General features: G+C 34.4%; 1 protein-coding gene across 1 annotated transcript in view; it reads left to right on the top strand.

Annotated features, from left to right (window-relative positions):
• LOC142844296 (uncharacterized) overlaps positions 1-16,776 on the top strand; it is a 40,952-nt gene that overhangs the window by 10,235 nt on the left and 13,941 nt on the right. The window contains exons 7-8 of the mRNA XM_075962628.1: positions 1,607-1,640; positions 2,611-2,680. Coding sequence (XP_075818743.1) covers positions 1,607-1,640; positions 2,611-2,680 — 104 coding nt within the window. The remainder of the gene's footprint in view (positions 1-1,606; positions 1,641-2,610; positions 2,681-16,776) is intronic.

The raw sequence follows: 16,776 nt of genomic DNA, 5'->3' as shown, positions 1-16,776 counted from the left end.
GTTCTTGAGGTTTAAGGTATACAGTGTACATCCAGCAGCTTTCTTGATTAAAATCAATAATTTTTGAGGCTATGGATTGAACCTAGAAACTTATACCTTTAAAGCAAGCTCTGCAGCGATCACCTTCTCTCTTAGCTCCTTTCTGCCTTTTGTTCCTGATCATAAGCATAGAATATGATGGTAAATATATTGGAAAAAACTTTATTTTTATAGCAATTTCCCACTTAATGAACAAAATTGAAAGAAATTACCCTCCATACTAACATTACTGTTTAGCCCATTTTCTTCATGTTGGGTATCATGTCTAACAATCTCAGGAGGTTGTTTATTTTAAAAGTGCATGTCCTACTTGTTACCTAGATTCTCTGGAGCTGTGGACTGTAGCATGGCTATCCATTGCTTCATAGCTAAAGAGGCACCAGAAGAGATACATGGATTCCATAGGAAATGGGGAAATAAAAGAGGTCTCCTGGGTAAAATAGAGGCTGGTGTTGGGAGGTTGGGTAGTGAGAGGTTGATGGGAGGGTAGAAAAATCCATCTATTTATCATCTATCTATTTATTTAATTCCTAAAATTAGATTTAAGACATTTAAGATGTTTCAGGGAAATTTTTACCATTTTTAGATAAACAGAAATTAATTATTTTTTCATAGTTGTTCTCATAATAGAACATCATGACTTGCATGTTTTATTAAAACAACTTAAGTTTTTAAGCAGGCTTTCTTTTGATGGGAGGATAGAAAAGGGAAGGATGGCTTGGGGTCTGGATATATACATATATATACGACATGTCACAAAGATTTTCGTAGAAGATTCCTGCTAGCTGTGAGTTCTTTTGAGCTTAAAAGTCTATTTATTTAACACAGCTCAAGACTGTGAAATCCTTAAGGACTGATCTTGCAGTAGTACTTGCTACTGCAGGAACTGTATCAGACAAATCTGAGGCCATGTTGCACCAGAAATAAGAACGTGGAAACAGAAATAGCTGTCATTGAAATAATATTTTTAGCATCATTTCTGGAAGATATTGACTTGTATAAAGCTTGCTTTGCACCTGAAAAGTCTTTGCTTGGTCTTGGTCTAGCTCCATGTTTGTCATGCTTCGAAATACAGTGTTAATAGGTTGACCTTCCTTAAGATAATATTTCTTAGCATAAACGTATATTTGCATCACATATTTGATATAATTCTTTCTGTAGTAACAAAATAAATAAACTCACTTAGAATGTTGCTAATGTCACACTGGACATATATTCTACTGTTTGTTCAGCATTGAAAGCTCAAGATTCCATTTAAGTTCATCTCCTAGAAGTCAGTTAGCATACATGCCATTGGATATTGCATCTTACTTTTAGGTGGCAAATTATTGAAAGATTTAGTCTTCCTCCTTTGGGCCTAGTAAATAAGAAACAGGAAGCAGATTTTTTTCATATATTCATTACTCAATCAGCAATAGAATTAGCATCCACCATAGGCTATTTTTTTTAGACACGGTATGAAAGGAATGTTTTCTAATAAACCTTTAGAGTCATATGGTCCTATGTTTTTAGTATTTTTAGATTTTTTGGTTGTCCTACTTAAAATGCATTTATTTTTCTTAAATAGAATACAAGAATTCTGGAGAAAATTCATTAGCCAAGTAAGATTCATATTACTATAAAAACCATGTTTTCTAAATTTGGAATGTGTAGGTGAAAAAATCATTGTTCAGTATTCTACTCTGTAGTAACCCCAATATTTTATAGTTAACGCTATTTATTCCTTGTAACTAACATAATAAATGTTCAATATTTTTCCAATTATAACACTGGTTTTTCTAATTACACAATTGTTCATAATAGTGCTTCAATTATTTGAATATCAGTCTGCCTTGGATTCCCATGTGTCCCCTTACTCATTAGCATAAGTTGACAGAAACCCATGTAGCCCTAAAACCTAGGTCAGATTAGTTTAAAAAGTCAAATTTTTTGTGGAAATAAAAGTATTTTACATTGTTTTTTGTTCTGTTCTCTTTGGGAAAGGCAGTCACATTGACTATAGAAACATTTGGGCTTCTATCTATCTATCTACCTATCTATCATCCATCTATTTATCATCTATCTATTTATTTAATTCTTAAAATTAGATCTAAGACATTTAAGATGTTTCAGGGAAATTCTTTTACCATTTTTAGATAAACAGAAATTGATTATTTTTTTCATAGGTGTTCTCATAATAGAACATCATGACTTGCATGTTTTATTTAAACAACTTAAGTTTTTAAGCAGGCTTTCTTTTGGATTAAAGTAACATGTGTTCTGTGAGACATTGAATACTTTTTGAATTCTTTAAGTTGAGGCAGTTTATGAAGTCAAGTTCATCTAAGGCCTTGCCAATGTATCTGCTGTCACTATTCATATGGAATAAGATTTAAATGTATTGACTCTTTTGTAAATTGGAAGAGGCAGAGGCAAAACGAATACTGGAAATTGGTAGTTGTTTACTTTTTAATAATAAGAAAATTAAGTTCTATTCACATCAATTATGATTATAAGAAATTTAGTAAACAGATTTCCAACCTTTTTATTTAAGTTGCATTTATCCATTTTTGTTGTGCATTTGCTCTGTAGGAACCCCAGTGATCCTACTTCTGGGTTCACCTTGCCCAAATCAAATGAGGATGATGATTTTAATGACAAGGTAAAATTTTCCTTCTTGAACTTAATATGTTTGTACAGAAATGTGTTTCTATGGCATTTCCTCTTGAAATTCTGTAGTGGTCTACCTCTTGTCATTCTGTTGACAACAGTAGACAATAGTCAGTTGATGAGAAAAAGACTTTTTCCTAATACTGTGACCAGTGACTAATTGGATAGTTCTTTAATTTGATAAACAACAAAGATCAAGGAACTATTCTGAAGTAATAGGGAAAGGTGTAAAATGTACAACTTAAGAGATTTGTATTAGAAATACAATTTCCATAGAAGAGGAGATTTTAAATATGGCAAATAATATTTGATTAAATGTCACTTACTATGACTTATGAACCATACTAATATGATAATGTTTCAGAATCACAATGAAGAACAGATTCCCACCAGGGGACACAGAATCTTTATGGAAGATTGATAACTGCCTTTAGAAATATCTTCAGCCAGAATATCTCATGTCATTTTAGCAAAACTATTCAACTTAGCATTGATAGTCTTTTATAGCAGTGCAGGCTTTCTTTTTATTTTTTATTATTTAGTACCTCTTGTGAGTTTATGTCTTGAGCCCAGGTTGTAAAGTACATATCAAAAGTGTTCTATAGCACAGTTATAGGCCCAACTTCAGCATTAAAGTTGTTTTCTAGTATACTCTAATTCCCAGTCATCTGTTGGCTGTTTGAAACTGGTAAAAAAAACAAACAAACAAACAAAAAAAGCACTAATCAAGATTTTAGTCACATTTCTTTTTCCTGGTGTGAATACTGGATACAAAATTACAAACATTTGAACTATATTTGAAAAGGACTAGTTCAAAATCATCTGCAAGGGCAATGAAAGCTTGACATTTGCATAATGGAATTTTTCTTCAACCATGAAGTACCATTTTATATGACATATTAGGAAAAATAATTATTATTATTATGTTTATAAGTTGATAGAAAAATCTGTATTTGCTTTTATATGAGAATGTACCTTTTTTTCTTACATAATATTAGTAGTTATAAAGACTAAATATAGAGTCACATGAAGTTTCTCGTCTAGAATTGAAAACTTTTATTTGATTATGAAAAATTTCTAAATAACAAACGCCACCCAGGGTGAGGTAGTATGCTTTATATGGCATGCTCAAAATCAAGCTTAAAATTTATTAATTATTTTTTCAAGAGAGGATTTCCATGTGTACTGTCGGCTATTCAGGAACTTGCTCTGTGTACCAATCACTCTGGCCTTGAACTCAATGAGATCCTGCCTGCCTCAACCTCCTGAGTGCTGAGGTTAAAGGTGTGCACCACCACCACCGGGGCAATTTAAATATTTTTAGTTTAATTTTTAAAAAATTTCATGTATGAGTATTCTGCTTACATCACTTTCACCCTGTCTTCTCTCCACTCCAGCAACTTATGTATATGTCCCTATCTGCTCTCAAATTCATGACATTTTATTGTTTCATTATTTTTACATATGTAAATTTACAAATACATATACTGTATATAAAATATACATAATCTGATGAGTACATTTAGTCTTTTTCTCATAGAGCAGGCTTTAATTTAATCTAGACAGCTATTGATTACCACTAAGAAGAAAGTACTGCTATTGCATCCCCTTTGATCTCTTGCTCCACCAGCAACTGTTATGGTTCTAATGCTCTGCAACTAGGAAGAACTTTTGGTTGCTTTTCTCTTTTGGGAGCTTGCATAGTGTGTTTAGATGGAATGAAACGATTCTTATGGAAAAGCATTCCAGGAAGTCCCTGCCAGAAATGTTTCCAGTTCCGTATCTAATGTGTGTGGTGTCTCCAGTAACACTCTTATCTCCAAGTTCATGAAAGAGACCGAGAGCAACCTGAAGAACCTATATTTCTTTGGGGGGGGGGTCTCTTGGAATTCACTGTCCAACAAAATGAAGACAAGTGTTCCTTGCCTGGAGCTGAAGATTTCATTAGCCAGCCTATAGCTTTTAGGGAAGTAGCATCTCCCACAGTGGTATAACTTCATTTAATTTATTTATATACGCACACACATAGATCACATATGCTTTTATGTAAACAGAAAATACTGTTTTTCCTAATGATTTTCAACCATCCATAGTCTTATTTAGCACTCTGTCCTCTCTATGTGTTATTCTTCTCCTTATCCTATAATTAAAATCTCTTTGTCCCATTTTCCACCTTCTTGAAACCTGAATCATAATTTCTCCCTCACTCTAGAGCTCATCCCTGGACTTCCTTTGTATTTTTCTTTCTTCTATGTTTATATGTTTCTTCATATGCTTGTGACATCTAGAATTACTGTTTTGAAACTGGGAGTTTTTTAATAAAAAAAATAAATATTTGGGAAATATTCCAGAGAGGGGGGAACACATATTTCTTGTGAAGCACTGCTTTGTTTTTAGTACCATAGGGGAAATGGAAAATTCTAGGGTTAGAAATAGTTTTTGTAGTAACATTTCATTTGTGTTAAAAAAAAAACCCTTGCCTAAAGTTCAGAGAGTAAAACAGTCTCACTGGTCAACCTTAAAGACCAGGCAGTGGTGACACACACCTTTAATCCCAATAGCCACACTATCTTACCTAGTGTGGCAAACCTGGGAGTAGTGGTGCACCCCCTTAATTCTAGCCCTAGAGAGGAATATAAGCTGGGAGGAGAAAGCTCTCAGTCTCAGTTTGATTCTGAGATTCCTAGAGACAGGATCTCCATTTCAGACTGAGGTAGAGGTAAGAGGCAGCAGCTGACTGTTTTGTTTTTCTGAAGTTCATGTTGAACCCCAATTAATGTTGTTATTAATCATGTAACAAGTTTTTTTCTGGAGGTTTAAAGAGAAGTCATTTTAAAAAGGGATACTCATTTTAAATATGGAATGTAAGAGTTAGATAGTATAAGGTTAACTTCTTTTATAAGATATCTACAAGTAAGCAGTTTATCTATGGTTATGTCTCTTGTAAACTTCTATTTTTGTTTTACAAAATGGTGAGAGATAGATTTAATCTAGAGAGCATGTGTAAGGTTTGGTATCAAAATAATTGTGTTTTTAGACATTCTTTTTTATGTATAGTTTCTCTTAAAATGGGAAAATTGTGTATCTTAAAATGAGTAAGAAAATATTAATTGCTTTATTTTCTATTAATTTTAGCTGAGTTCTTCTAAGTATGCTCCTGCTAAATGTATCAGTAACATATATGGGCCTGGAGGTCAAAGAGACAAAAATGAAGCAAAAGGAACAATGGAAGGTGACGTTTTGGTTCTTTAAAAATGTTATTTGACAGAATGTTGGTTTATGGCATGAGTACTGATGAAATCTCACAGTCAAAGGGCTTTCCTTGCAGTGGATAACCATGAAAAGTGTAAGATAAATGGCAACAACTGTAACTCTTACCAGTCTTTAACAACATGTAAAACCGAGACTGTCACTAAAGGAGTTTTAATGCAAATACCAGTTCATGCCATTCTTACATGCAAATGGAAATAAGTAAGAAATGAGGACAGAGAATGAGTAATATTAAATGCAGAAAAAGTGAGGGAATAAATAAAGAAAAAAGGATAAAGATCTTATTGCACAGAGTATGAAAGCTAGGACGTAAAGATTTAGAATGTGGATCAAAAAGAAAAAAAATGTTTGCATGTAACAAAACTGGCCTGAGAAGTAAGAAAAACATTTCCCACTTTTTATCACCATCTCACTGTTGCAGAACATCATTCATGTCTGATGACCTGTATCATACAATGGTAGACTTACTTTAGATCACCATAAACACGACAGCGTCAGTCTTACATGTGCGCTGATGCTACAGGGTTGTGTGTTATCAGGTAAATACGTAAGGTCTGAGCAAATGTAATTAATATTTTTACTTGTGGAAAGTTCAGGAAGTCATCGCCAGACATGATCTGAAGAAGTACAGGACAGATTCCATACATACACTGAGGCAAAGAAATATTGAACAGACAACATAAAAACTATTCTTTCTCAAAGTTATAGAAACTTGGGGTCAATCATAAAAACAATATGCTCAGGTTTCCAAAAGCAATGCATTTTTACAATATTTTTCTCAGGCAGTTATGCCTCTTCTGTGTGTCCATATTGTTCTTATTTTTAGGTAAACATAGAGAGGGATTTTGATTATTAGTGGTGGTAGGATCACATCAAGAGAGAGAATACATCCTCCTTTTCTCATGAGCATGAAAATAAAAATCAAGGATGAAGCAAAGAAAGGAAGAATAGGAACTAAGTTTTATAAGATAATAAGGACAATTCATGGCAGGAATAAACCAGTAGATAGAATGTATAGTAATGTGTTTGGATTCAATCTCATGTCCTCTGTAATGACAGCAAATTTCCTAATGAGACTATTGCTTGTGTGAAAATGCTTTATTGCTCACAAGATACAACATCTTTGGAGAGAAAGATATGTTTAAGTCATTTATGATATATCACAATGTGCCAAAATTGTGCCTTAAAGTAAATGTTTTCTATTTTCATATGTAGCTTGTAAAGATTTTGTAATTTTTCCGTGAATAGTGATTTTAAAGCACTGACAATCATATTTCAGAAGTTCATTTGCATTAATTTCAATTTTAAGTTCACATACTTCTTAAAATGCTTACTAAAATTTTAGAGTATGTCTTATTTTGGCTATGTTTTATTTTAACTCCATAATTTTACTTTTCAACTCGATCCCAAACATATTTTTTTCTAATTGGACCAAAGCAGAACAAGCAAAAACAAAATCTAGCATCCTCAGAATTTAAATTACCATTCCTAAAGCTACCCATGAGCATTTAGTTGTACACAGATTCTGCTTGTATAGTTAATGTTGTGATAAAATAATTACTGTTTCTCTGTCTCTTTGATGTTTCAGACTCCTTTAAAAAGCATCCTGCATCAAAGGTAATAAGAGAAATATTTTACATCATTAATTTCATACTGTATGAAATACAGAAGTTATTAATTATCATTTTCAATGCCACACAGTCTGTGAATGAAAAAACAGATGCTCTTGCATATGAAGAATCACTGGCAAATCAGGAGGAGTCAATGCATGCAGGTACATCTTGCAGTACTGGTGTCTATTGACATTTATTTCAGCATACTTGAAACATTTACAATGTTCTCTGTTGGCAGAAGTTTTCTGTTCAGCCTGGTTCCTGCAGTCGTTAAATCCCAAAGAAATCACACAGAGGTCTAGTTAGTTATAAACTGATTGGCCCATTAGCTCAGGCTTCTTAGTAACTCTTATAACTTACATTAGCCCATTATTCTTGTCTATGTTAGCCATGTGGCTTGGTAACTTATTCATTGAGGTGGTCACGTCATGTTTTTTTTGTGGCTGGGTCAGGACTGCCAAGGAATGGGCTTCCTTCTTCCCAGAATTTTCCTGTTCTCATTGACCCACATCTACTTCCTGTCTGGTTGTCCCACCCATACTGCCTGCCTGGCTACTGGCCAACCAGCATTTATTTAAAATATAACTGACAGAATACAGACCATTGTTCCACACCAGTTCTCATTCCTTTTGTTGTTTTCCCAAATATCATTGATGAATTTTCTATTAGTGCAAAGATTTTGGCTAGTTGTATGTACAGTTCTTGTTTGTTACCTGCCCTCTGGAAGAACTAAACTAACAGTGGTTTCCCTGATATTTTAGCATATTTCTAGACAAATCCTAATATTAAAAGAATCATCTCATTTTATTACTGCAGATCTGTCATACTCTCATAGTTTGTGTCCTGTGTCTGACTAAACTTACCATTTAATTGCCAAAGCAGATATGTATTCAGTACAATCATAAGATATTTACACAATGCCTTATCTCATGGCAATACATCTAAGTACTAATAATTCTGTTATCAAATAAAAAGAATGGCCAGCCTCTTCATGGGTGATTTCAAACATTGCTGCTAGGGTGAGAGTAAGAAGGGGAGACGTTGACCAGGTATTTCTAGGAGCTGTTTTGATTAAGGAAGCAATCAGGTTAAAAAGAACCCAGATCTTTTCTTTAGGTAAGGAAAAGATTAATATAGGAAGACTTTACATATTACAATCAATCTTGAATGAGGACAGTTCTGATAGTGGATGATAGTTTTCCACATATGAGAAAGAGTATCCCATATATATAAATAAATTACTAGTTATTTTTTGTAAAGAAAATGTTTAACATTTAGGTTAATTTTAATTGTATATTAGTGTTCAATGTGAAGCCATCCCTTGTTACCATGATTGAAAATTTTATTTCTTAAGGTTTGTTCACTTAGGTTGGATGGCTGTATGTATGAATGAATCTTTGAGATGTGTATGTGTATGCGTGTATCTTGAAAATGGTGCCATCTACTGCCTGTGTAAGTGAACTACTGAATATTTAGATGAATAGAAATAACTTAGGGAACAAATTATCCAGCTCCATATTATATTTAAATGGAACAATCATTTAAAAACTGCATTATTTTCAATGTTTTATACAAAAGGTTATAAAATATATATAGCATTTCTTCATGACTTAACTAAATAATACATATAATTTTCTAGCAGGATCAGATATATTTACCCCTGAATCACTGGAAGACAATGTCTCAGATGACAGTGAAAATATTCAGCTGTTGGCATAAAGGTATTTCAGTTCTTTTGTTCAATAATGTTTGCTTTTGTTTAATTGCATAGCCTGGGCAATAAGGAATTAATTTTAGGTTTTTAGTTACCTGTCAATTTAACCAATTAAAATAACTTAGAATATTATTAAATTCTATACTACATTAAAGGTAAAATCTAACTTTAGACTGTGATAAAATTTGTTCAAGTACAATCTCTGCCATTTAAAGCATATCATTTCAGTAGAATGAAAATATAAGATCTAATTTCAGCTTAATGACCAAACAGCTGCAATTTTTGAACACAACTGTATTTGGTTCATAGTAAAGGAATGGGTTTCTCATCATTTCAAGTATGTGATTATATATTTGCCATCTAGAGTGTATTCAGTCTCTTTAATTGAGGGAAAAGAATAGAGTTGCATAATCAATCCCAACGCATTTTAGGAATGTTCCTCCTTCTACTATCAGACTTCTGGTGACAGAGTGCTGCCTCCCAACAGTTTTGCTTATTAATCTTTGTTGACAGCTCTACAAAATTTGGAAATACATTAAGATATTTATGTTTGACTTGTATGAGAATATATTCTCTGGAAGGATTGACTGTGTGATGTAGAACAAGAGCAAATATGAGCATCAGCTCAGGTGTTACCTGCTACCACCACAGATTGAGGAAAGGAGGAGAAAGCAAGTTGAGCATCAGTCTTCTGTGTCTGTCTGTCTGTCTGTCTGTCTGTCTGTCTGTCTGTCTGTCAATCCATCCATCTGTCCATCCATTGGTCGGTCTATCTATCTATCTATCTATCTATCTATCTATCTATCTATCTATCTATCTATCTATCTATCTATCTATCTATCTATCTAATCTATTTATCATCTATCTATCTATCTATCATCTATCTATCATCTCCTCTCTATTTTTTGGCTTTGTTTTGTTTTTTATTATTTTTTGTTTTATGAGAGAGGTTTTGCTCTCTATCTCTGAATGTTCTGTAACTCATTCTGTAGACCAGGCTAGCCTCAATTTCACAGGTTCCCTTATGTCTGAGTAGTTGGATTAAAGGTTTGCACCACCAGGACTAGAAAGCACATATGATCTGGCTTCATGTTCCATTCTCCTTCCTCTTTTATATATTTACCATAGCACTGGGATGAAGATGCAGGCCATATGAGGGCAATTCAGAAAGTCAGATTTAGTACTTTATTAACCCATGTATCAACTTCTCCTTAGAATACCAACTATATCCCAAGACTTAGACTTTACCTTGGCTTTAATTATCAGATGTGTTAAAGGAAACTTTACTTGCATTTGTCTTTGAGCCACAATCTTTACATATGTAAAATATGACTATTCCATTAAAAGAATTAGTATACAGGAAATAAAAAATATGTTTTAGACCCTACATTTATTATACTTAACATCTATTTAAATAAGTTTTTTGAGGAGAATGTCCCTGACTGTTCTGGTATAATAGGGTGTCCATGAGCACCCATTTGTCCATGTGCCTAATCATCTTGAATGCTATAATTGTGTAAGATCACTATAAGCTTGAGAGTATTTTGATAGATTTCTCTATGTATGTAGTATTCTATTTCATATTCCTTTCAAACAATCTCCTTTGTCTTGTTTCTTGTGGATTGTTCTGGTACTTGTTATTTTTCTATAATAATTTTGCTAATATTTACACTTTTTCCTGCTTTCCATTTGTTCCTTACTCAACATTATTTCTGTTGACTAAATATTTAGTGTTTTGAAGTGAAAGTAGCAAAACCACAAAGGATTTCAGGATTTTATAGATTCTTAAAGACTAGTCAAAATGCTATTCACTTCATGAACTTATATTTAATATCCTTGGGAAAATGGTTGTTTTGATGTAAAATATTAAACTCAAGACATTCAATGGGCCTCTGTGAACATAGTAGGCATTCCCAAGTTTTATTCTAATATTTCTTAATATAGGACATATTTCTTTGCATGATTTAATAAGAGATTGAACTATTTCTTCTATGTATTGCAATGATAAAAGGATCAGAACGTGTTTAGAAACTGAACCCAATGGTATAAGTTAAAAGTGAATAAATGAAATTAATTGAAGATTTAAAAGAACAAGACAGGGTAGGACAAAGATTTTATTTGAAGAAGACTAGTAATTGGAATTTTTGAGGAGTTGTGTACATAATATGTAAAATAAGGACTCAAGATATTGAAACTTACCTGTAAATGAATATTAAATTTAAGTGTTTGAATGATTCTAACAAATATTTTGTTTTTATCTTTGTAGGAATTGACAACCCACCATATTTCTATTGACAAATATTAAACAATTTGAAACAATTGGAGGAGTTTCTATAGCAGATAACAATACAGATTATCTACTGTTTAACAAGCTCACTCATGTACATGTGTGTGTGTGTGCATTTATCTGTATGTCTGTCTCTCCCCATCTATCTCTAATTGTATTTATGACATTTGTTTATCAGTTTACAAAGGATATGTCATAGAGCCTTTTATACAGGGTTCTAAGTGGAGCTGAATATATGTTTCTGTTACTCAGCTAAGGTGAGATTTCTCCTACACCTCCTTGCCATATCACCAACATTTTTATAACAGGGTCAGGGAAGTGTCATGCATCCACCAAAGGAGAAAGATGCCAGAATGCTGGAAGCTTATTAGTATGCCACAGCCTCATGATGATACATAGATTAATAGCAATTGGTTGGCTTAAGTAATAAGAGTTAACCAGGAATATGTCTAAGCAATAGGCCAGGTAGTTTTGTAATTAACATAGTTTCTGTGTGATTATTTGGGTCTGGGTGAGTGGGAATGAAAGAACAGTCTTCAGTTACCAGCAAGTTCTTTAAAGTTCTGGTTTTTAACTCACTTATTGGTTATTTTATGCCTAGACCTTCAAATTTCCTGTTGAAAATCCCCACATTTGTTAGGATTTTCTGTTTTGAATTGGAATGACTAAATGTATACCCTTGACTCTGTGAGATGCTGAAACAAATGGTTTCTTTGAGAATGAAGTTTTAGTTTGATCTCATTTATGTGACAGTTTTATGTGTAGTAAAGATACAAAATATGCCCTTGTGTAAATAAAGAATATACTTTCTTTCCTCTGTCACCTAGACATAATCACACAGAAACTATTAATTACAACACTATTTGGCTAATGATTAAGGCATATTCCTAGATGGCTCTTATATCTTGAATTAACCCATTTCTATAATTAACATTTTACCACATGGCTTGTAGTTTAAAGGTAAGGTTCTAGCATCTTTCTCCTTCAGCAGTTACATGGTATCTGCATGATTCTTCCTTCTTTCTTCCTGTATTCAGTTTAGTTTATCCACCTACCTATATTCTGCCCTGGCAATGGCTAAAGCAGCTTCTTTATTATCCAATGGTAATAAAACATATTTGTAGCATACAAAGGGGAGTCCAACATAACCCATGAATTGTAGGACATTGATGATTATCTGCAGATTATTTGCATTTTAATTTATATTCTAGTTAAAACTCTCATTCAATGATAATACTAGGTCTGTAGTAGAAAAATCATAATATGAAATGGAAAACTATGTTTTTATTATTTTTCTTAATCTGTCAAAATTTCATTCCTATAAAAGGTTATAATAGTTCTAAAGATATATATTTCAGGCTATAAATATAAATTCATATGCTCACATGTCTTATTCTCTTCTTTTTACACGTAATTCTGGTATGTATTCATGTATTTACTTGCATAAATTTGATTTGTGATCTAACTTAGGACATCACATATGATCTTTATACTTCCTGGAAGGAAATTAAAGACTGATTGGTATATATTAGAAACAGAGAATCATTGAATATTCAAAATGACTTATTTCAACATAGAATGCAATGGGAGGGAAAAAGATTCATCATGTGAAAAGCAACTGTGCTGGGGTTACAACTTAAGTCAGTGAAGTGTTTGTTATGGAAACTTGATGATATGTGTTTGACCACTAGATCCTATAAAACAGTTTGTCTTGGATTATGCTAGTAATTCCAGGACTTAGTCCAACTGGCACATATGCACCACCCTATATTGACTGTGCTTCAGAAAGTCAGCTCATGCACTGGTGATAGATTCTGGTCCTACTATCAGGGCTCCCACAAACAGACCAAGCTACAAAACTGTTACACCCATGCACAGGGAGTAGTTCAGTCTCAAGCAGAATCCCTAGGTGTCAATCTAGAGTCTATATGAGCTCAGACAAGTTCGGGTTTACTGTCCCTGTCCCATAATGACCTAATTTCCCTTGTTCATATAATCCCTCCTCCCTCTCCTTGAATGGATCCCTATAGTTCAGCCTGGTGCTTCGATGTGGATCTCTGCATCTGCTTCTGTCAGTTACTGTTTGAAAGTTCTATGATGACAGTTACAGTAGTCACCAATCTATAGGGGAAGACCATTTTAGGAACCCTTTCCACTATTGCTGGGAGTCTTCGCTGAGGTCATCCTTGTGAGTTCCTAGGAGTTTTCCTAGCAACAGTTTTCTATTTAGGCCCATAAGGCTCCCTCTGTCATGGTATCTCTTTCCTTTCTCTCCCACTCCATAGCCTCACAACTAGACCTTCCCATCCCTCATGTTCTCATACACTATCCCTTCACCTTCACATCCCTTCCCAGGTCTCCTGTTTGCCCACGAAATTTCATTTATTTCCTCTTCCCAGGGTGGTCCTCCTGTCCCTGTTAGGATCCTCGTTATCACTTAGCTTCTCTAGAACTGTGGATTGTGGTCTGGTTAACCTTTGTGTTAAAACTAGCATCCACTTATGATTGAGTACATACTGTGTTTGCTTTTCTGGATCTGGGTTACCTCACTCAGAAAAATTTTTTCTAGTTCCATCCATTTGCATGCAAATTTCATGACGTTATTTATTTTATAACTGAATAATACTCCATTGTGTAAATGTATTACATTTTCTTTTTCTATTTTTTAATTAATTTATTTTTCCATTAAAAAAATTCCACTTCCTCCCCTCCTCCCAATTCACCTCCCGCTCTCCCACTTCTCCTTCTCCCTCCCCCTCCAGTCTTAAGAGAAGGCAGGGTACCCTTCTCTGTGGGAAGTCCAAGGTCCTCTCCCTTACATCTAGGCCTAGGAACATGTACATCCAGACAGACTAGAATCCCCAAAAGCCGGTTCATGCAATAGAGACAAGTCCCAGTGCTATGTGGCTTCTTAGTCAACCCCCACTGTCAGCCACATTCAGAGTCCAGTTTGATCACATGTTCATTCAGTCCCACTCTAGCTGGATTTGGTGAGCTCCCATTAGAAGAAGCACACTGTCTCAGTGAGTAGGCCAACCCCTCATGGTCCTGACTTCCTTGCTCATCTTCTCTCTCCTTCTGCTCCTCAACTGGTTCTTGGGAGCTCACTCCAGTACTCTGATGTGGGTCTCTGTCTCTATCTCCATCCTTCACCAGATGAAGGTTCTATGGTGATATTCGAGATATTCATCAGTGTGTCTATGGAACAAGGCCAGTTCAGGTACCCTCTCCTCTGCTGCCCAAGGTCCTAGCTGGAGACATCCCCGTGGACACCTGGGATCCCCTCTAGAGCCAAGTGTCTTGCTAACTCTATAATGGCTCCCTTAATTAAGATATCTTCTCTGCTCCTATATCTGCCCTTCCTCCACCTCAACTCTCCCACTCTGCCAAGCTCTCCCCAGTCCTTCCCTTCTTCCTTCTCTCTCCCTCTCTTCTCTTCTCCCCACCCCACTCCACCCCATCCCCTGGCTCCCAACTTTTGCCTGGTGATCTTGTCTGCTTCCAATTTCCAGGAGGATCTATATTTGTTTTTCATTGGGTTAATCTTATTATTTGGCTTCTCTAGGCTTGTGAACTATAGGTTCAAAGTCCTTTGTTTATGACTAGAGTCCACTAATGATTTCGTACATACCATATTCATCTTTTTGGGTCTGGGTTATCTCACTTAGGATAGTGTTTTTTATTTCTGACCATTTGCATGCAAAATTCAAGACGTCATTGTTTGTTACTGCTGAGTAGTACTCTAATGTGTGTATGTGCCACACTTTCTTTGAAAGTTATACACAAATCTTTGTTATATTCATGACTTGCTAGGTTTTACAATTTTAATTTATTGGCTCACACTATTAAATAATATATTAGTTATTATGCAAAGTAGTTGTGTCATTAAGGAAGTTCCATACATAAGTCATCCTCTATATTATTTTATTGCCCTATTCTCCATCCTATGGTTTTCTCTCTGCTCATATTTGTCATATCTTCCTGACAAATAACTACTCTTTATGATTATATTGTCACACCTATAATATTTTCTATTACCGTCCATCTCCTTTCCTTCTCATACCTGTCTTCTTCTCTTAAAGTCAGTCTCCTTTCTATACTCATATCTTACAAAAACACAGATACAAACTACCCCCAATTACAAACACAAATACATACCTTGATACACGTTTATGATTTCCCTAGGCAAATTCATTCTAGATCTACATATAAACAAAAGAGCAAAAAAAATGTGATTTTAAAAAAATTTAGTCTAATTCTGGCTTAATTGGCTCACGAGAGTAATCTCTACTTTCATCCATTTTGCTGTATTTTCCATATATAAAATGAAATAAAATAAATATTTATTTTTATTGTGACTAAATTTCTACAGTGGGTCTATTACACATTTTTTTCCTGCTCTTCTTTCTGGAATTCCAAGAGGACTGCCATGGGAATAATATTTGATGTGAGAATATCTCTGTGGTGTGTTGAGCTAGACATTATACTATTCTCAATTGTTAGTTTCTGATTTTCCATTTTTGGACTGAGGATCTGAGTTTGAGTTTGACTGTACTGGCTCTTAACAGGTAAGATTTACACTACTAAAAGGACAGAAAGAAGAAAAAACTGCTTGAAATAGAAGTTTAACAGCAGAACTGATAATAGTAAAGAACAGCTTAATATATTTTAAATGAGGGTTGGATTAAATATAAAGTATCTTTGTAAGAGACTTAAAAGTACATACCAATACAAAACATGAGACTTATTGTTTTTGTAGTCTGAAATTATAACATTAAGCATAGGTGTATTTAAGTTACATGTATGAACATACACACACATACAAAGTAAACAGGAATTGAGGAAAGTGGATGCTCTTGGAAGGCCCTACCAAAGGCATGCCACTGCACAAAACACACATGCAACAGAGTCAACAAGAGGAATTTAGTGAAAAAAAATAAGTAAACTGAGGAACAATGCAGGGAATACTTCAGTAAGGATGGGAGAACTTGGTCACTTGACCTGGCTCTCAGTTAAGATCGCAGTAAAGTAACCCATGCAACAAGTTAACACTGGGGAACCAGGCCGGGAATACCTCAGTAAAGATGGTGGAACTTGGTCACCTGACCCGGCTCTCAGCCAAGATGGTGGCTAAGTCACCTGACCCCAGTCAAAATAGCAGCAGTCACATGTTGTATGGAGAAGCCACTCAGTTAAGATGGTGG

This window comes from Microtus pennsylvanicus, chromosome 2 (genome assembly GCF_037038515.1).
Source record: "Microtus pennsylvanicus isolate mMicPen1 chromosome 2, mMicPen1.hap1, whole genome shotgun sequence".
NCBI classification, from domain to species: Eukaryota; Metazoa; Chordata; class Mammalia; order Rodentia; family Cricetidae; genus Microtus; species Microtus pennsylvanicus.
Note: the sequence above shows the minus strand (reverse complement) of the source record. Positions and strands in the feature narration are given on the sequence as shown.